Source organism: Tympanuchus pallidicinctus, unplaced genomic scaffold (genome assembly GCF_026119805.1).
Source record: "Tympanuchus pallidicinctus isolate F22 unplaced genomic scaffold, pur_lepc_1.0 scaffold28, whole genome shotgun sequence".
In the NCBI taxonomy this organism is placed as follows: Eukaryota; Metazoa; Chordata; class Aves; order Galliformes; family Phasianidae; genus Tympanuchus; species Tympanuchus pallidicinctus.
Window position 1 is genome coordinate 1,839,064 of NW_026294745.1, and position 21,726 is coordinate 1,860,789.

General features: G+C 43.0%; 1 protein-coding gene across 1 annotated transcript in view; it reads left to right on the forward strand.

Annotated features, from left to right (window-relative positions):
• The window catches only part of KDM2B (lysine demethylase 2B), a 99,565-nt gene that overhangs the window by 33,408 nt on the left and 44,431 nt on the right, over positions 1–21,726 (forward strand). The window contains 2 exon segments of the mRNA XM_052690929.1: positions 9,296–9,411; positions 15,693–15,819. Coding sequence (XP_052546889.1) covers positions 9,296–9,411; positions 15,693–15,819 — 243 coding nt within the window.

A 21,726-nucleotide genomic window follows, 5' to 3' on the forward strand; every position in this document is an offset into this window, starting at 1 on the left:
AGGTCATGAAAAGACATTGATAATGTTCTTGCTAACTAGGGAGCATTATTAGTATCAACCGAGGTCTGCAAATTTGCACATTTGTAAGTATTTGGTCAGAATCAGCTTGGGGGTGACAGGTAAAAGGACCTGGAGGGTGGAGGAGTTAATCCATTAAAGGAATTAGGTCTTCCCTTGAAACAGGTCAGAATGTGCTGTTACTGTTTGAACTGGGTGTTTGAGTGTGCCTGTGCTGTTTGCTTAGATCCGTTTCTGCATCTTCATGTTTATCTTTGTTCCCTTGTGAGCAGCCTCCTACGAATAAGACTTTCTGTGTGTTAGTTTAGTCACACTCAGCAGCTGGAATACAGCAAGTTGTGGGAGATTATACAGGACACAACTGCAGCATGGTGGCTGAAGTGTTCCCACACGTTTTTTTGACTATAGTTTCTGTTTTCTTAGGAACACCCCTAGCACAGAAATGCCAATACCTCAGCTGTTGTAGGCCCCATGGCATGTTTGAAAGACAGATACGAATAACTTCTCCTTAAGCACCTGATGGATTTCAGAGATTTTTGTTTCTCTGTATATCGTTAGAAACCTTCACAGATCTCTTATGCGAAACAGCAATATTGTCACGTTAGTTAAAAAGGTAGAAAATGCCTGGTTGAAATTGGTCCAGGTCAAATTGAGCGTAGCCTTGTCAGAGAGGTCAGTTCTTGTGACCTTTGCTGTCATTTGTGAGAGTATCACACTGGTTTGTGTTAGGATGTGTTTTGTATGTGCTTTGTAGCTCTTAGTGCTTGGGCTTTGGTAATGGGTGCCTATAAAACCAGTCTGTCCCATGCTTTCAGTTGAGCCTGATAAACTCTTAACCAGCCTCAACTTGGGTGCAATGGCTTGTGCTCAGAAAGTGTGGAATGGTAAAATTAGTGCTCAGCTGGACTGTGAATGAAGATCATCGCAGTGAAGGGCCTTTTGCATAAAATATCCTGCTGTGCTCTCATTTTCAAGTCATTTTTGGGGGTGGTCCTAGCAATGCTGTTATATCATCACAGTGCAAAGGATGAAGCAGGTAGAGAAGGCTGTAACAAGACACATGGGGGAGTAAGATCATAGGCTTGTGGGAGATGGAAGGTTTCTTTGAGAATCTAGGATCAGCAGTAGATCCAGTAAATCCTTGAAACTACAAAGCAGTTGCACAAGAATGGGAGTTATTCTTTCAGAAGGCATAATTATAGTGCTCACCAGGGCCTCGGGGTATTTCCCTCTGCATCACTGCCTTCGTCTTTTCAGGATTAGGCTTAAACCAGTTAATTTCTACCTATGCTCCTAACCCTGGAAAGCTCTGAGAGGCATGATCACAGCTGTGGAATCAAGGAGAAAATTGTCCAAGTATTATCAGCATAGTGAGTCACTGTGGGTCAAGGTGCACCTTGCAGTATTTTAGGAGGCCCTCTCAGCTATGGGCTTGGGGGAAGTTAAGCTGGGATTCTGAGGGATGCTGAGTCTGTTGCCTTGCATAGGACCCAAGCTGCACATTTCATGGCACTGTAGGGCTCTTCCCAACAAGTGATGCGCTGTTACAAGCTCTCACCTCCTACTTTACCAGTTCCCACTGATGAGTCAAGGATGATCAACTCTGGTAAAGTCTGCAGTAAAGTGGTAATTTAACGAAGAATGTGGCCTTTTCTGTTAGTATAATCTAAACTGATGTCAACATTTAATTGCCAGTTGACAAATAAACCTCTTTCTGATGTGCTGAGGATTGTAGCCAGACTAATGTTCAAGATGTGAGAGCAGCTGAGAGATCAAGAGGAGAAGGAAGCAAGAGTTACTGTCTGTGTTAGCACAATTTTTTTTTCCCTGTAGAAATCTGGTTTGTTTTCCTAGGATGGGAGATCACTTGTCCTTGTTAATAAAGACATTAGTAAAGAATGCTGTGGCCCTAGGCTGTGAGCACTGTGTATGTTATCACAAGAAATATTTAATCCTTCAGATGGCTCAGTGTTCAACACGGATGAAATGTGGGGAAGGTAAAGCGTCTTGCTGTGAGGTAGTGTACAGTGGATGCTGCATATCTGATCCATCTGCCAACCAGAAGGGGCATTTATAGAGTGCTTCTCTTTTGAGGTGTAAACTGTGATGTTCCCAAAGAGGAAGAGCGTAATCTCAGTGTGCAGCTGTTGTCTCAGCAGGGGCACACAACAGTGTCATCAGTCACAAGTGTAGAGCTTGTCCAGAGTTGTTTGTGCTGTTAGCTGTACAGGGAGTGTGTTCAGCGATGGTTTGCACTGGGGATGTGCAAGTGAGAGCACTTGGATACTCTGAGGTGTAAACTATGGAGACAGCATTCAGGTGTCTCTGATGACTGTGTGAGGGGCAGGCTGAGCTGGCCTTTGGGCAGCATCCCCCTGATTTCTGCCACTCAGGATTACTGGAAGCACTTTCTCTGGCTTGTATGCAGCCACTTGTTCTTCACTTAGATGATGACTGCTGCTTCTCTGCAGCCTGCTAGAAAAGCACTGCTCACTAAGTCAGGGCAGATGTGTTAGCCTGCTCTTGACTGCTTTTAGTGCTTGTCCTTTTGCTTTGAAAGTAAATAGCTTTCCTCTTTTACGCCACCAAATGACTTCAGTGGACCCTGTTCTCTCCCTACTTCTTACCCTTTATCTTCTCCAGTCCCCATGCCCTGTAAACCACCTTTTGCTTCTTTCCTTGTGCTTTTTTTTTTTTCCTTCTGAGTTGTTTGTTATTAAAGTGGTGCTTTATGTGTGGAATTCTCTTCTCATCTTGTTTCTCAGAATACCATATTCATTCCTCTTGTGTTCTTCTAAACTTGGCTCCCAAGCTCAAAATTAAGCTTAACCAAAATGAAAAAAGTCGTCCTTTTTCAATCCAGGTGCTCTTTTATCTGTCGTTTTGATGGTAAGTGTTCAGGGATCTGATGGGGTATCGTCTGTGTTGTCCTCTACGGGCAAGATATTGCAGTGGCATGAGATATGCTAAGGTCATTTGTTTCTTTCTAAGAAAAAATTCCATAAATGTTTTGAAACCCTCCACTATACAAGCCGTTGTGAGCTGTTTGGCTCGTCCTTACAGCTGTAGGTAGCAGTCCAAGCGAGATGCCATCCGTGGTGCAGGAAGTCACTGCACATTTCCAAGAACTGAATGATGTGCTGCCATTTGATGTTGTCGAAGACTTCTGCAGCACTGATTTATGAGCCTTTCCCATGATCAAAATCTGGAGAAGATAACCTGCTGGCAGCTGGCATGGTGTGCCTCTCTGCTTTCTCTTAAGCTTCTCTCTGGTGTGGCTGCACGTTTCTCTTACAAAAGCTGTGCTTCACCTTGGAGTTTGGCAGTCCTCCATGGAGGAGAAAAGCCGTTTGTGTTGCTTTACTTTTAATGTTCTTTATAATGTGCCGTGGGGCCTTGCACATGGAAAGATGCTATTAAAATCTCTTAATTTCTTGAGAGATGAAAAATGAGCCACAGTCGAGCAAAATATTCTCATTGTTCTGTGATGATTGTTATGGTAACTTGAGAGTGCTCCAAACTTCTGGTTTTCAGTCAAATGCAGAAATAATGGCTTTTCTTGGAAGAATTTTTTTGGGGAAGGAAAACGAACAGAAAGGGATGTTCTGTGCTAGACTGTAGGCAGCAACCAGCAAGGATGCAGAGCGCTGCAGATACGGCATCAGCGGTTATCAGCGCGGTTCTGCCTGCTGTAAGAGCGCGGTCCAAGTGGCCTCTGCTATGCCAGCCAGTATTTGATGGATTATTGTGTAATGGGGCCAGAAGGTAGCACGCAGTCTTTCTATCAAGGAGGATGTTGGGCTATTAAAATCTGACTGGTAAATATTTTTTTGCAGGGAGTTGTGCTAGGGCTGTGTAACTGCCTGGCTATTTTCGGTTGCTGTTTGCTTTTTCCATCTCAGGAGCTTCCCCTGACATTAATGGAAGCTCCATGCCTGGAACCTGTGGGGATCGAGCGATGGGGATCAGTGAAGAGCATCACCGAGGAGAGTTTTTGCCTCGATTGTCTGCTTTCAGATAGAAGGTGACAGCATAACATTGAATTTTAGTTCTGTTCTTCTGCAGTGCTCTGCCTGATTCCCATCAAATTGTGTAAGATTGAGAATTGCTGAGTTACCTACATTGCTGGGGACAAATTAAGTTTTTACTCTTAAAAGGTAAACGTGGCATTTCCTAGTAATACTTGGTTGTGGATGCTATTATGACACAACCATTTGTTTTGAACGGAGAGAAATAACGTCTCACTTGCTGGCAGTGTCCACTGGAAGGTCATCTCTTGTCACTTTGGTTTTTCTTTTTGAGACTTGACTGTTTCAGCTTTTCCAGACCAAGCTGCTATAGAATTGTAGGAAAATGTGTATGCTTTCTATGTTATAAAGCAAAATACCTGTTCAGTTTCTGCTGGAAGCAGATGTACCATAGGTTTGCCTTGGAGCTGGTAGTCAATTTGCCCCATAGCTTTACTTGTTAATAATCTTTTTTATTATTCACAGATGGATAATTGCATTCTTGAAGGTGCAGTAGGAATTTGCAGTCCTCTGAAATCATCTAACAAATTTGCAATATTTAATGATCCTTGTTTGATAAAATTCATAAGATAATGAGATTGTATCTTTCTCTTAGCTGTTCAGAAAAGGTTTTTTTTACTGTTAATTTTACCTTCTTGATTTACTGGAGATGATAACATCTAAATATTCAAGCCTTTCATAGCAGCAGTGGAACAATTTGTAACTGTAAAGCAGCTGAGGGTATTTCAGAGTCTCGCCAATAAAATTCCTGCTCAGCGCTGGTTTTGCTTCATAATCTAGGATTATTTTGAGAAGGGAGAAATGCTCATTAATCACCAAGAACTGAAATAAAAAAGATAACTTCAGAAAGAAACCCAAGTGGGCAAATCCCACCGTGCCACAAACGGCACGGAGCTGCACCAGCATCACCGACCTGCGGGGAGCAGCGCTGCCTCCGTGTGCGCGGCGCCTCTGCCAGGGGAGGGCTGGCCTTGCCGTGATGGGCAGCGCTGCTGGTGAGGCAGGCCGACTGAAACCGATCACCTCTGAGGAAGTTTTCTATTTATTGATCGATCCCCGAGGCCACACAGCCTCTGTGTGTCTCTCTCATCTGTATGATTCAGTAGTAGCTTTAGATAATGTTCAGCAGGTGCTTTTGTTTGTCTTTCAACCAGAAAGGAACAATGTCTCGACTTCTGGATTTTTTTCTATCTTTTCTCCTTTTCCTGTGTTACTATGCCAGTGTTGGGTTGGTTGGTTGGTTTTCTTTTTCAGCATTAAGTATAAAATTACACTTGTGGTATGTTATTGTGTTGCAGCCCCTCCACATTTTTTTTTTTTTGAGAGAACATGGCTGTCTTTCAGAGCGTTACCAAGGTGAGAAGTTATTCACCTCTTGCCACACAACGACCCGTGGAACACCCAGGGCTGTGCAGCAGAGTGTACCAGAGTTTATGTAAACAGCAGAAAGCAATGGCTGAGGGAGAATTGGTGCCCCTCTTCAGGTGCAGGCAGGGTGCATGGGTGCGGATGATGGTAAAGCAATCCCAGTGGCCTTCATTTCTGCCTCATGGATATGTGCACCTTCTTTGGAGGTCTCTCTCTTTACAAACCACTGCAGCTGGGAGGCTTCCAACATGGGTGTTTTTGTTCTCTGTGGTCACAATGAACATTCATCCTCCTCACGATTTGAGCTCTGCTTGCTTCTAATCTGTAGAAATTAATTGAATGTGCCATCCAAGTTTATCTCTTCCCAGAGCTCATTTCCACAAAATAATGTGTGGAAAGTGTTTCCTGAAAGTGTGGCTTGTGGAAAGTGTTTCCTGCTTTCTGCTTGTCTCTTTCCTCCTGCTTCTGTTTTTCTGGTATTGGTGTCTTCAGTTTTTCTCTGTCACACTCTTGTTAATATTAGAACAGATTTTTTTTTCCTTGTAGCTTCTGTGCCAGTCTTCCTGTGTTTTTCTACATTGTCAGTTCACCTTTTTTAGACTAATCTTGCACATAGTGTCCTGCGTCCCTGGAACACACCTTTCCATGTTTGTGTCTCTGCAGTCTTAATATTCCGTGTTCCTCAGGCGAGCTGAAACTATTTTGGGATGCAGTGTGACTGCAGAACGCTCTGCAGCTGAGTGGCCAAGATCCAGGTGACAGCTCTGCCAGGGCTGTGCCCTCCCTGTGGCAGCAAGTGAGCTGCTGGAGATCTGGTGTGTCCCTGGAACCCATGTGGAATGGGGGGTACCCCAATATTGTCCTTACTCATCTCCGAGCCACACGTGGAAATTGTTTTGCTCTGCTTTGGATAGAGGTAGGGAACTTGACTTCCGAGGTTTTTATGGTCACTGGCTTTCTGTGGGTTGCTTGATCTCTGGTTTGTTTTTAATCTATTTCCTAACCCGAGTGGATTTCAGTGCTTTGTTGTTGAGAAGTATGTCATTAAGGAACAGGTCTTTCTGTCTTATTATTGGAAATACGTGTATCTCAAAGGGCCTTAGTTCAGAAGGTAGGCATTTACATCTGTCGATTGAAGTGCTCACTGTTTGTTAATGAGTAGCTATCTGTTTTATAAACATAAATAGGGAATTAATTATTATCTGCAGAACCAGATGTTGTCTGAAGTATTTTAGGGAAGTCCTTTAGTTCGCATCTCTTCTAGCTTTCCAGTAACAACACTGAAGCTCCATTTGTGTTAGATAATCATTCTGTTGAGGAACTGCCGTGTTTGGGACCCCATTTTTTGGAGCATTGGCTCATGGCATCATTGGCTCATGTTTCTCTTGGATGATGTTGAGGCTGCTACCAAGGAAGTCCAGAGGCCATTAGTACAAAGATCCTTGACATTTAATAGCACAGAGTTGAGAGGTTGGGGAGCTTGTGATGAGACTGAAACCCAAAGAGCAAGGAAAAAATGAAATCGATTGCACTCCAGTGTGGAATTTTCACTGAGGAAATATAATTTGTAGGAAGAGGCTACTGAGTGGGTTGTATTGAAAAGAGGCACTTGAAAAACAGAAGTGTGTTTTGATGGTGTTTTACTTCTTTGTAAAATGAAGAATATTTATTTTACCTTTCACAGATGTCTAGAAAGCCAGGTTTCAGCTCAGTTAATCAGTTGCTCTTAATTGGGTTGTAATTCTTTGATAACAGACTGTATTTAGAATGATGATGAAGATTCCATGGAAATAACTTGCTGCATCTCTCAATCTGTTCGTACGCGGATTGACATGTGCTGCTGGAGCTGCCATGGAAGCCAGTGGTGAGGGCTGCTCCGTGTTGTGCTGGTAACTGGCTGCTCCTGCCCTGACCTCTGCCACCTCTCAGCTGTGTAGCTGTGCACCAGGCGTTCCACTTGTTGGAGCTTCAGTTTGTTCATCTCTGGATCTGACAAACTTAATTACTGTGCCAGCGATTTTGCCACCTATCCAGTAAGTTAGCTTTGGGGACTCAGTAGCAGATATGCTTCAGTGCAGGGTTTCCATTCTTTCCCCTAAACTCCAGAAATCTTTGATTACCTGGTGGAAGCATTAAATGCCTTGACCTTGCATCTTTTTTTTACTTCCCAAAGACCAGGATCGGGATTGTCATTAATCTTGCCAGTACTTTGCTCTTAGTGCAGACTGATGTATTTCACGTGAGGGGATGAATTGCTTTAGGTGAAGTTTTTTTTTCTATGGTTGCTGAATTACCCTTAAAGGAAGGGAAAAAAAAATCCTCTCTAGTTGGTTATTCTTGATTTTCAAACATGCTGAATGGTAGCAGGGGACTCTGTAATTAGGCTAACTGGAGCAGGACAGATGTGGTAATACCTGATGTGCCGCAGCTACAAGCCACCTGTGTTTTTCTGTGCATCACGTTTATCATTGTAAATTGACTGAGCACTGGCACAGGTGGCCAAGAGGGGGCTGTGGTATCTGTGTCCCTTGAGATACACAAAAGCTGCCTGGATGTGGTCCCATGCAGCTGCAGGTGGCCTGGCTCAAGCGGGGGGTGGAGCAGATGACCTCCAGAGGTCCTGGCCAACCTCAGCCTTTCTGTGATTTTGAAATTCAGAAAAATGCATGCAGAGTGGTGTTTGCAGGGAAAAAATTCCTGCGTTGATTTCTTTTCCTTCCTGACTCCTACTGATATGCCCTTAAATGAAAGCCCTGCCTCTGCCATCTGCTGTAGCTCAAGGACTTCTGGGATGTAGCTCGGCTGGTCCTTATGGCTTAAGGATTGTAGCAGAAGTTGGCTTTTGTGGCTGCTGGCTGAAGAACCCTGTATGCTGAATGGCATTTCCCTGTTCTCTCACTGGTCTTGAAGAGGAGGGAAGCTGCCATGGCTTTAATAGAAAGTGCTGCACAGTTAGAAGAAAATTGACTGCCCTCTGCGTTGCTTTGCTATCTGCTGGTTTATAAATTGTAATGCTTTTCATTAAAAAGGGGAAAAAATGTAGTATCTGGTCTCTGTGGTTCCCAGATCATTAGCAGAATCAATTCTTTTTTCACTGCAGAGATCAGAGGCTACAGTCTTGCATAGCCAGACCCTCAGCTCCTGACATCCCAAGCAAACAATGCAGAATCAGAAGAGCTTGTGTATGGCTGCCTGAATTGCTGTGCCTGGATTTTTGTTGTGGTAGAAAATTCTTCCCTCGCTTTGGAGCCTGGGAAAAGTGAATTTGGTCCCTTCCAGGATGGGACCAGGGCAATTTCATCAGATTGAGTACTAGAAATGTTAAGTCTCTTAACTGGAGACTGAGAGATTTTCGGTTGCTTCAGGAAGTTGATAATAGGATATGAAACTTTCACCTCTGAAGGAGGTCTGGTAATAACTTGAAATTGTTGATATCTGAGGATGTGTGCTCTGGTGCTGAAGTGAAACAAATTGAATGTGACTCAGTCCAGTTCTAGCCCTAGCCCACCACCACTGCTAACATGATTTGCAACCCTTCTGGAGGTGCCAGAAGATTGTCTAAGAGCCAAGAATGTAGAGCAGACTGAATTTACTTCTTAGTCATGGATGTGGTTGAGTCACAAGCTTGCGTGTTCTCAGTAAACACTGTAACTGTTCTGTGGATTAATAGTGCTCAATATACAGAGGGTTGTGAGACTGTATGTACATCATAAGATGCTGCCTTCTGCTATTATTAGTCTTGGTGCCATTTAACGTGTCACAGCTTTAACCTCTCATCCCCCACAGAATGGGGTTTATGGGGTTGCTAAAATGTGATGATAAATTGCTCTGTAATACTACATAGCACGAGGCATTCTCAGCTCTTTGCTTTCCCTCTCTAGGGTGGATACATGCGGTTTATACTCCAGTAGATTCTCTGGTGTTTGGTGGAAATATCCTGCATAGCTTTAATGTTCCCATGCAGCTTCGCATCTATGAAATTGAGGACAGAACAAGGGTAAGGACACTCGATTCTCTTTTTAACTGAACAGTTCTTTGTCACTGTGACCTGTCTCTATCTTGTATTCCTTTCTGAGAAACTAGAGCTGGTGGGATCTCCATGTCAGATTGATTGAGAGGTAAACATGAAATAATGAGACTTTCAGATGCTGGCTATTTTTAGTGGCATTTACTCATCTGTTTTTCCCCTGCTTCTTACAGACACGTCCGTTCTGTATCGTCTGTTTGCCCACTGAACTTTTTAAACACATCCCCTTTTGCACAGAAGCCTATTGCCACCACAGACCTTTGTGCCTGTACTTCTGGTAATCCCCTGCTGATTGTTTGTCTTTGCACACTGGCAATAGACATCTAAGAATGGAGACCTAATGGGTCTGAGATGGTTTTGCTGTCCACAGCTGAAGTGAGAAAGCTGCAGAGAGGCTGCTTATGAAACAGCATTTTCTGTTCTTAGCAGGATTTTGTTTTACAGTCACTCAATATAGTGCAAAATGTCATGGGACAGAGGCTGGGTTGAGACATTAGACTGGAGGTTGTGATGTTCATCTGGGTGTAGCATCTGCCTCTAGAAAGGGTCCGGCGTCCTGGAGGAGGTGACCATGCAGCCTCTGTGTTGGGAGTGAAAGTGATGCTGTTCATTGATAAACTTCAGTTCCTGGCTGAATTTCATAAAGTATCAGAATCCAAAGGAAGTGCCACTACTTTACTAGGCTGTTAAATAAACTGTGCATGGCAATCAGAGCAATGTGATGCAAATTTAGATAGAGGCTTTCTGTAGCTGGCTATTGCAATGGTGCTGATAAACCACTGGCACATGTGCTAGGTGAAGTGCTCATGGAGAATGGGCTGCAAAACAGCAGGAAGCTGCAGTGCTTCATCACTAGGAAGTCTTGAAATCATACATCAGTAGTGTTCAGTGTTCACCTCTACAGGAAGGCAGAATTCTGGCTCCAAGTGGGCTTTTTGCCCCAGATCTTCTTCCTTTGTGTGAGATTGCCTTCCTCTGAGACACCAACATTGTTCAGGAGTGCATCTCTAGCTCAGTGCATGGAAGACTGTTGCCAGCCTCTCTGCCAGTGTTGTGTTGGGAAGGGGCTGCTCCCTGATTGTGCAGGAGGTGGCAGGGCCTGGTAATCTTCACATCACAAAGCAGTGCTGGAAGCGTTTGGTTTCCTAGAGTGATTTTAATGGGAAGAAGGAATCTTAAGTAGAAAAATGAATTCCTAGAGGAAGACAGGTAAAGGCAAATGCTGAAATTCAGAGCAGCTAGAATGGAAAGAATGTAGTGGAAAACAGGAGTGGAAATAAGGGACAGAGTAGAGTGCAGCCTGGCTTTGAGTAGATGTTCCCAAGGCAGGAATGTGAAGTATCTGGGAGTAAAGGGGCTTGAACAAGAAAATGTTCTGATAGCAGAAGCTAGAAGGGACTCACCAGCTTCTTTTGCAGAGTGAAGGGAGCTGAGCTGAGCTGTAGGAGCCCTTCAGAGAAAGAGCAGGAGGCCAGAGGTGGACTGGGGCTACACGAAGGTGCCAGGCACAGGAAGGTTCTTAGTGTCTGTAAATAAGAGCCAACGGTGCAGGGCACGTGTACAGCACCTCCTCAAAGTGAAGGTGCGTTGTTGTCGTGATAGATACTGGCACTGGCAACTTGAAGGGAAAAGAAACTATTTCCATTCATGTCTGTGGGGAAGATGGCAAGCAAATGCTCTTCTTCCTGATGTAGTAGAAGAGCTGACATCTTGTTCTCACTGGACTTAGCAACCCAAAGTCACACGTTTTGCTAGAGTTGGAACTGGTTAGTAGTGCTTCATGTCAGGCCTTTCTGGGGAAACTGGATGCAGCTTTGATCTCCAAAGCTTTTATAGCAGGAGGCAGATTGCCCCATTATGGTTAGGTATTTTTGTAACCTTTAGGAACCTGCCAGACAGTTAACTGAAATGCCTTTGAAAAGTCACTGGTGGCTTGATCCTATGGGAAGGTTCTCAGAGTGTGATATTTGCCTCTTTAAAAATGCCCTATGACTGATTTTTGTGAAGGAATAGTGCAACATTTGGAGATCGCAAATCAGACCTTGACTTGTTTGATTTTCTTTGAAGTCCAATGTCTTTCTTTATAATTTTCCCTTTCAAAAAATACTTCAGGGTATCAAAAAAGGCCATTGTAAGCCAACAGCCCAGAACTTCCCCATCTTTACAGTAACTATTTCAGCTCTTGTACTGTGTTGTGCTAGCAGTGTGAATTGGGCATCCTGTGCCTGTGTTTGCAGACTTGTGCTTTTAGGCAGCTTTACAGTAACAAACCTGTGTGTACAGCTGAAGAATATAAGAGTTCAAGCCTGTAACAAAATATAAACCTTGCAATTAAAGTTTGATAAGAGATGGGAACGTCAGTACTGTTACTTGGAAATAACACCCCCCCACCCTACCCTTCCACCCCCCCCCCCAAAAAAAAAACAAGAAAAAACATGCAGGAATCTTAAAGGATAAATGTTTTCAAAATAGAATTCTGGTGTGTTTTGCTTTATTTGCTTTGCCAATCACATTTTGTGATTTCTTTGTGCAAATAATTCTATTTGTCCAAATAATTTTACCCATGCATAGGCTAGGATGGCAGGCTCCATACAGTAAGCAGTTCACACAGATTTGGCAGTGTGAACGTACTGCAAATGACTTTCTCATCAGTATTGATCTTTCCATTGTGTGCAGCACAGAAGTAAATTACATGATGTGGTTGACGAAGTAATTCGCCACACTCAAATCAAAGTGTAATACAGGTGTGTTTCCCCTCTTCATTTGGCACAGAGCAATTTTATGGAGGTTTCACTGTGTTTAAACTTGCTATATAATGCTTAATCATCTTTGCTGATATTCAGAGTCATTTTTATGCTAGGTGTAGTTGTTATTGTTTTAGCAGCTAAGACAAGAATAAATACATGGTTGAAACAGTAATGCTGATTTACAGCCTGATAAAATTGCCTGGTTTATGTACTTGTCATGCTTATTCTAGCTTAATTTCTCATATCCCTGGGAGACTTCTTAAGAGGGTTATAGCCATTTTAAAATAGTTTTAAGGAGTAATAAAAAACATGTCTATTGTTGGAAACAGCTCCTAATGTGCAGTTGAGGTAAACAAATCTTCTCCAGCCTTACAGTTTGTAGAGACTCTCATTTTGCAGTCTGGCTTTCCTAGAGGCCAATTAACAGCTAGTCAAATAGGCCAAGCTGTTTAGCTCTCTGCTAGACCAGCTTGAGTACTGCAGAGCAGGCTGCCGTGCTGAGGTGCATCAGCTTGGCATAGGGGTGTCTCTGCTCTGTGATGCTGAAGGGGGAGAACGTGTCAACCTGAGGCTCAACTCATCTAAATGCAACACCTTTAAAAGATTTGAACGTGCAGAGGGGCAGATACACGTAAGGTGGTCACTCACAGATGATGTTGTTTGTGCTGATCTGGTTTTGTGGAACTTAATCTGCTAACTTTAAATACTACCGTAACTTATAAATAATCATGTATTGGTTTCCAAGATTCTGATTGGAGTGATGAAATACAAATAGAGTTTGTAATCATCTGCATGGATATTGTGGAAGGGAAATAATTTCTTAAGGAAAGTCTGTGCCTTGCTTGCTTGGAGTGTTTTGTTTTGGAGGGCGATACAAGTCTCTACAATTATTTCACTTTGAACTGAAGAAATGGATCATACTCCAGAGATGATTTTTCTCACTGCAGAGGAATAATTAGAGAAAATATTCAGTGGATTGTAAATTATTAATCATAGAAGTTAGATCTGGAAATGCCCATTAGACGATGGACTCGGTCTCCGTGCTGGTGGGGGATCTGATCCTCAGGCAGTGGCCATATCAGCTGCTACACTTTAAACTGAGCACAGAACTTCTTCCTTTTTTTCTCCAAAATCAGAGTTCATTTGATCATAACTCAACAGTGGTGGAAGCGTGGACATATATGCAATACAGTTCTTATCCATTATAATTAATAAATGTCCAGAGATGTCATAAATAGGGTACTCCTCTCTACTTCTCCACTAGGCAAATTTTAAAAGATTTCTGAAGCAGAGTTAGGCTTGCTGTAATGGCAGAAGCCACTGCAGGTCTTTGCACAGCGTCTCTCACCTTATCTGGCAGCTCTTCTGAAAGTTTGTGAAAGCAGAGCCTTCTTGGGCAAATGGTGAATTACAGAAGCATGGAGGGATTTGCTGTGGGTTGGAACATTGATAGCGAAGCAATTAGGAACTCAAATTGAATATTAAAGATTGATATACATAACGGGAGCACTGCATGCATTACTGCCTTGTCTTTCACATTGAATTAACATTGGTAACAACTAAATTTGGTGAAGCTCAGAATCTGTCAACAAATGTTGAGCAATGATGTCTTTAATATTCCCAGGCATGTGGCTGAAAACCTTTTGAAGGCTGAGGGGTGGAAAGCGGCTTCCTGGTTTTTGTAAGTCAATTCTTCGCAAATTTCGTTTCCTGCAGTGCTCTCTTGGAAAAATTTGAGTTCCTTTATTAGCATATATTTTAGCATGGCTAATTTCCCCTGTGTTCTGTAGTAGTGATAAGTGACTGGGTCTCTTCTTTGTGACAAATAACTAAACCGAAGGAAAGATTTTCTATTTCAAGAAGGCCCGGGGGTTAAATATGCTCACATTTAAGGGGATGCTTGTTGGTTTTTCCTTTTCCTTTTTTATTTCTCCAGTATGTTTTGTAACAAAACAAAAACAGTGCAGGGAAACACTGGAAGAGTTGCAGTTCTGCTGGATGCATGACCCGTAGCGACACGCAGTTCGGATTTGTCAGCTGCATTTGTGTCGGATTTAAGAAATCCTAACTTCTGGGAATTGCCATGTTGTGTTTAAATCTGGCACTGTGATACCTTTAGTGGGACAATACAGTGCGTTTTCCCCTAATTACATTTTGTTTCATTGCTGAAAGTGTTTGTGTTTCCTCTGGGAACAGCAGCAAGTTCCTTACCCACCTTGGGAATGGTTCTCAAGCATGGGCATTCTTGTAAGTCTTCAGCATGCTCAGGTGGGTGCTCCTGTCACCAGACAGATGCTCTGACTGGGCCTGCTGTGCAGAGCCAAGCCTGAGCTGCCTGATGCTGCTGATAGTGGGTCTGTTCTGACCTTGCAGGTTTTTGGGTGATGCAGGTGGTGCTCTGTATTGTTTGGTTGTTTAAATGGGCTCTCCAAGGTAACGGTATTTCTAGTGCAGTCCTGCATTTTTATTAAAGCTGGGCAGACGCCTCTTGGCTAGGTGAGCTGTTAAAGTGCTTAATGTGTCTTAAAGCAGTTCCTTTAATCCTGTGCAGTGCATGTGTGCAGGCCTGCAAAATGCAGATTTCTGTGTCACCAGGAGAAAGATGTGTGCAGCGTTAAGTACAAGAGCGTGCAAGATGCATGGCATCCATTTTTAACAAATCGCAAGCAATTTATGTATGTTGTTGCATTTAGGAGCTTCCTAGGTTCTTCCTTGGTGCAGTGACTCCCACAAACAGCAAACTGTAGGGGAAGGCTGCGAAACCCTCTTAATTTTCTTCTTAATCTGAAATAATCTCCCAAATGTACAGTGTTGGAGAATAAGCTTTTTCTGTGAGAACAACAGGTCTAAGATGGAAGAAAAAGTGCACAGCTTGGCAGTCTTTTGTTACAGTCCTGCTTTCTGTTTTGTTTGTGGTAAAAGTTCACTTGCTACCAAAATATTCAGCATAAACCACAAGCCAGATTTTTACTTGTAATGTGTATTTACCAGTAATTAAGAATTTGTTCATTTGTTTAATCAAACTGTTGGGAAGACGATAATTAGAAAAGATGCATTTCCTGCTTGAGTCATTTTAGGTAATGCTGCCATTTTGATAAAAAATCATCTGATAGTGCTTGGGAAAAGAAAAAAATGAGCTTCTATTTTAACTTGTATTCTGGCAACTGACATCTGTATGTGACCACCCTATGTTTATACTGTAGGTAAATAATGCTTTGGGGGCCACCCATCACTTCCACGATTTCACAAGAACGCAAACCCTTTCCTCTCCCGCCACCCCAGGAGGATACAAATTACTGAACCAAGAAATGATGCTATCATGGCAGGCAGGCAGGCAGGCTCTCATTTTGTATGCTGAAGGCGTACGGCTCACGCGGCTCCCACCCTCCCTCCCCTCCCCCTGCACACTGTTTGTGCTCTTGATAACATGAGGAGAATGATGACTGGCCCTTGTGCTGCAAACTTCCCTTCCCCGTGGACTGACAGTCTCGCTCTTGCTTTCAGGTGCATGCCAAATTCCGTTATCCTTTCTACTATGAAATGTGCTGGTATGTTCTGGAGAGATACGTGTCCTGTGTGACCCAGCGCTGCCACCTCAGCAAAGAGTACCAGAAAGAATCAATGTTAATTGGTGAGTGAATCCTTTGACTGCGTGTTCAAACCGATGCTGGCACCCTAGGCTAGTTACTGCTTTGTTTCCTACGGAGAAGATCATAAATTAAATTGGAGAATTGTAGAAATTCTAACAAACTGTTTGTTTTGAGGTGGCGAGGTTTTGACTCTTAAGCATTTTCATGAAGCACCAACTTAGTCTGGTCTTTATTGAGCATTCCTAAGCAAGCAGATCCCAGGAAAATAATTTTTGGATGCATTTATTTCTTGGTTTCAGTACTGTTCGTGTTGAGATGATCTGCCAAACGGTTGAGGATTTACTGCTGTGTTTGGCACAGTACCTTAGTAGCCAGAAATGCGTGCATTGCAAATGTGCTCTGGTAGGATGGATATTTAGTCCTTTTATAGCGTGTCTCCTCTACAGAATGCAGTTTGGTCGCTAAACCTGGCTTTTTTCTTTAATCTTGACTTTAATTCTTTCTGTTTGGTGACTGACTTCTAGTTGCAGAGAATAACAAAACCAAGCGTACACCTACACAAACCTACGTGATCTATAATCTAAGAATGAGGAGATCACAGAAACCTTTAAAACAGCTGAAAATGGACCCCAGCAGAGATGGATGGGGGTGCCTGGGGCAGGAAGGCATTGCCTTGGTGTTGGTGCGAGCTTTGCATCAGTGCGGCGCAATTCCAGTTGTTGCTTTTCTGAACTACCCTTTTTTCCTCCTTCCTTTTACTGGAACGAGTCTGTGGACCTTGCTACCTCCCTTTTTGAGACCCTGAGTGAAGGGATAGTGAAAGAGGAACTCCACGTGGAGGAATTTTTGTATAAGATCATCTTGAACAAGGAACAAATTGGCCTCTTGGATTAGTGATGTGAAAAAAAGGCAACGACAAAACTCTGGTAACTGCATTCCTTAGGAAATAAAGATCCAACCTACTGTTATAAAAACCATTGGCACAGAAAGAGGCTCTTCCTGTTGGCAAGGTGGGGGTGCCAGATCACTGAGGTGTGATTTCAGAACAAATTAGATACGGAGAGTGGATGGTTCAGGATATTGAGATGGGACCTTTTCCAGCTAAATCACCAGTGTGAATTCAAGCCCAGCTCAGTAATTACTGATAATGATTTGGTGATCCCCATGAAATGTGTCTCCATCCAGTTACTAACTGGGAGATATTCCAATCATATAAAAGCTCACTGAGAACCATAGATGTCCAGTGTCTGGATGGAAAAGGATTATTTTGCAAGACTGAAGTCTCAACTGCGCAGGCATCAAGTCAGCCCCAGCTATTTGGGAAATGATTTGGTGACAATAATGTCACCTGACATTCTTCTTGTCTGTGAGCCTTCAGTTGCTGGCCTGCTGGAAAGTGACACTATTCTCAACTGTTTCACTTTTAATTCAGCATGGTTTTATGGCCATTTCAAGCTAACAAAAGAAACACACTGCTCTGATAAGACGAGAATCTGGTTTTGTGGCTCTTGTCCTGTGAGCTGAATCAGTTCAGTGACCTGACAGAAAATGAACCCTCCCAAAAACGCAACATGTTTGTTATCAGTGAGACTGCTGGGCTGATCTGATGTGTGGCCCCACTGCAGGGATGCTGGTGCCAAGCCCTGGGCTGTTGTTGCTGTCTTGAACAGATCACCTCTTCCAGTTTACTGAAGTGCTATCCACTGACAGCATGTGGTTCATCTGCCTGCCTGCTATCTTTTGACTTCAGGTATTAGCATGCTGATAAAATCTCTGACATTGACATCCAGGGTTTTTCTCTCCAGGAGTGACAGATTTATACTTTGTCAGACACTTGCTTTTTATTTCTTGGCAGAGCCTTAACCTTAAAATAATTATTTAGCTGAGAACTGCAGTTCAAAAGCCCAGATCTACTATATCTGCTGGATCTTTCAGTTTGACATTTATCAAGTTCTCTGCAGGAGTAAAGGTACATTATTTACCTTTACAAAGATATGTTGTTTGTTCTGCTTGAGTAATACTGTTCCAGATACTTGCTTGTCTTTCTTTTAACTGATCTCAGCATCCAGCCTCTTGATTCGAGTAAATCTCCGTGAATTTTAATCCTTGAATTAAGTTGTTTGTTCTGTGATATCTCTATCTTACTGTTGTGCATCCGCAGTGGGATGGAAGATTTAAGTGAAGTCAGTGCTCCAGAAACTGACTGCTTTGGTTTAGAAACTTTTCTTCAGAACTGCTAAGGTCCTTAAATTGTTAAATGCTCATCTCTTCCTTAGAGATTTCTCTATCTTCAAGCAGTGCCTTGATTTCCCATGAGAGAGTATCCCTTGACGAAGAATTTCCCGTCATTCTCCTTAAAGAGAAATGGAATAAAGTACTTAACTTCCCTGCAGGCCCCTCGATAGATTTAATTGTCTTCTGTCCTCCTTGGTTTCAGAAAAAAATCTCCACATCCTTGTATTCTTTTTCAGAAATTTCTCTTGAAGAATAATAGTGTTACTAATGTTTCTTATTTTTCCCCCGTTAATTTTTTTCTTTGTTGACACACTTTGTTCTAAATGTCTACTTACTAACTTTTCTTTTGGGTTCCAGAAGTATTTCTCTTTTATTCCACCCTTGAGCTGTTCTGCTTTCTTTTCTTATATACCTTCTGATAGAGCAGGCCTACTGGATCTCAGGAGCAACAGGGATGACTTCTAGTTGATGACATCCTGCAGAGAGCACGCGGGATGCTGCCCAGGTCTCTGGGATTCACAAGGTGCTGATTTTTCATAGGTTCAGTAGAGATTCAGTTCTTCTGTTTGAAAAACACAGTTTACTGCAGTGATGGGGAACATCTTTGGAGAACACAGGAAACTGAGTTTGTAATCACTTGTGTTTTAAGGATATCTTTAGACTCTTCACATTACATTTTCATTGCACAGTATTTATGTACTTGGGCACGAATGACTCTTTCCAGACACTGCCTACTCAAGAAAATCTATTGCTGTGATTGTGTTGTAAGACCCTGTCAATATAGTTGTATGCTACTCTAGCAGTTTTTATTGTTCTTTGTATTTCTGTTTTCTAAATGTCTGGACTCCCAAAACTTCAGAAAACAACAAGCAAACAAGCTGTGCTTGCAGGTGAGGCAAAACCCCTGAGCGTTCCCACTCCCTAAATGAAAACGCCTGCTCTTCTAAGTGAGGAGCAGACTACTGAGGATTCCCTTCCTGTTCTTCAGGCCCACAATGAGATTTCAGGCAGTTGCCTCCTAGGCAGGGAGAGCTGTTCTTCTCATCTCTGCCACTGTAGGGCAGGCGCTCAGGGGAATGATGACATGATAGAAATCACAGGCTGCTGTAAAAGCACACCATCTCTTTCCCTCCCCTTTATCTTTCCCCTGCCCCTCTCAGCTGCAACATTTATCCTGCCAGCTGAAGTCAGAAGGGGATTCTATTTGGGTTTCAAGCTGGATTTGACCATGCAGTGTTTCAGGAGGGATATGTCTTCATTATTTTTACTCTTATCATGAATGAGTCTGTACTGGATGTTTTCAAGCACAATTGACCTTCAGTGAGATATGGATCTTGAGAGTGAGCTGACAAAGAGTAATTGGGAGAAGATACTGTGCTATCGGAAATACGCTTTCTCTGTCGCCTGCAGCTTTTAAGATCCCTATTGCTAAAATTTTAACAGGATGGCTGTAACTGTGTGTTAGGCCTGATGGATGAAGAAAATCTGCTCTCTGGCACGGTGAAGGAGCCATGTCTTTACTTTCTCCTTCTCAGGGGACAGAATAGATTCACTTATTGATGGACAGGTACTGGGCTACGTTGAGTGATTTCTGTGTGGAATGTTCCATGCAGTACATTTCTGGTATGCTCAGGCTGCTGCTGTTTTGGTTTCCTGCTAACAAGTATGTTATTGCTGTCTTTAGCAGACCAATAGGAACTGCTGTGCCAGGGTTTGAAACTGGAAATAGCAAGGTAGATATTAGATATTGGTCTGCTGTAAAGAGTTCAAAAGATATTGTAATTACATCTCGCCTCCTCCGTATCTTCTAAGTCCTGTAATACAAGAAGTCACTTTTCAGCAAGGAAAGAAACTGTAAAATTATCCTTCTTGTACAAGGATACTTGTAACACGTGGAGAAAGTTAAGTGATTCGCCCAGAATCACAGAGAACTGAATTGCAGGGGGGCGGGGGGAGGGGAGAGGGCATTTCCAGCTCTGCCCTGAGGTCAAACCTGGGAAGCTGCTGCTCTTCTGAGTTATACCACGGGCAGGTTGTATAACCTGGGTTTATTTCCTTAGCACTGTGGAATGATGAAGGCCTTTAGGGCAGCCTCAGTGGGATGGGAATCTGAACTGGCCAACCACTGAGAAACTGGAGTTCTAACCAGGCGTTGGCTGGGGCACTGGCTTGGAAGAAACCACAGTTGCACTTAGGAGCTCTTTTCCATGGAGAGGCTTTATAAAAAAAACCTCCAAGCCAGTGGTGCTCTCACAGTATAGTGCTTAAAATGCACTTCTTGACAAAGTAAGTACAGCTTACATTTATGTAGGGCATACTTGTACAGCGTAGTAACTCTGAATCAGACACTGTATTCATTAAAATGAATAAATAAAAATCATGGCATGTTGCATTATAACAAAATACTTGAAAACACAAAATTGAACCTTCCTCATTGTGAAGATATCCATCCATTATTGATTCCCTTGTTTTTTGTTTTGTTTTTGTTTTGTTTTTGTTTTTAAATTAGCAACAGCAGCAGACAGTTGTTGAGTCTTGAAAGCAGTCCACTCTTAATCTGATGGTGTAACAGGACTGTAATCCTCCAGTGCTGCAGAACAGGCTGCTGCACTTCAGGTTATTAGCAAGCCCTGCCCCATGGGTAGAGTTAGGCCAGCCATCACGTAACTGTCAGGCATGCAAACGGGCACTTGTGTCATGATGGCTCATCTTGAGGTTAGATTAATTTGTGTGTGTTCATACTTAGTGACTCTCCATTCCCAGATGTAGCGGTGCAGCAGTGCCTGGTTTGTGCGGAGCAGTGGCAGCGGACACAGCTGAGCTGCTGGCCCTGGTGTGCCTGCTTCTGATGGGAATGGTTCCTCCTATGCTGTGATGCTCCGCTCTCCTCTTGCCTTTTGTTTCAGTAGATCAGAGCAAGAGACAAAAAGTGGAGCTCTCTTGAAGGCTGTTTTCTCTTAGCACCAGAGCATTACTTGCAGTAAATTATTCACAGCTCCATAACGTGATCTCCCTCTCTTTCCTTATGCCTTATCTGTGCTCGTGATTTGTCCCAGTTACAGCCATCAGTTCCTGTTCAGCAGAGCCACAGCACAGGAAGACAGAAACATAATTTTCTTTGTACAGAATTACACCAATTTATTTGATAGCACTGTACTAGTACTACCAGCACAGGGATGTGTATCTGCTCTCTCCTGCTTCTTTTTTATTGCTGGTGTCTTCTCCCACCTAAAAGTGGTTTTGTGCTTCAGTCAATTGCTAAATAGTTCACCAGGGCAGCATGGCCTTGAGAACAGGCTCCAGTGCTGCACCCAAGGGACTGGATTCTGATTCCTGATTTTGCACTAGATTTGATGTGTGACAATGAGAAATCCTTCTTTCTCCCAAGCATCTGTTTCTTCAACTGTAAAATGGGAAAATGACATAAGCTGATTATATAGCTTCGAGGTGGATAAGTGTGCTGGCTTCTGTGGACAAAGGAAAAAGCAGTATTAAATAGAAGTTGGATAACCTAGTGTTTCTGAGGTGTTCTGGTTAAGATACTTTCTAATCCGTTTTATTTTTCCAAGAGAAGCATGGAGGTATGTTAGCATGGAGCAGAGACGAGAAGCTGCGCTGGAGTTTTGCATGCCACCACTTCAACACACAAAACAAACTGCGTTCTTGCTACTTCATGGTGAAGTTTTAGTGGGGGGATGCAGGGAGGAAGTTTG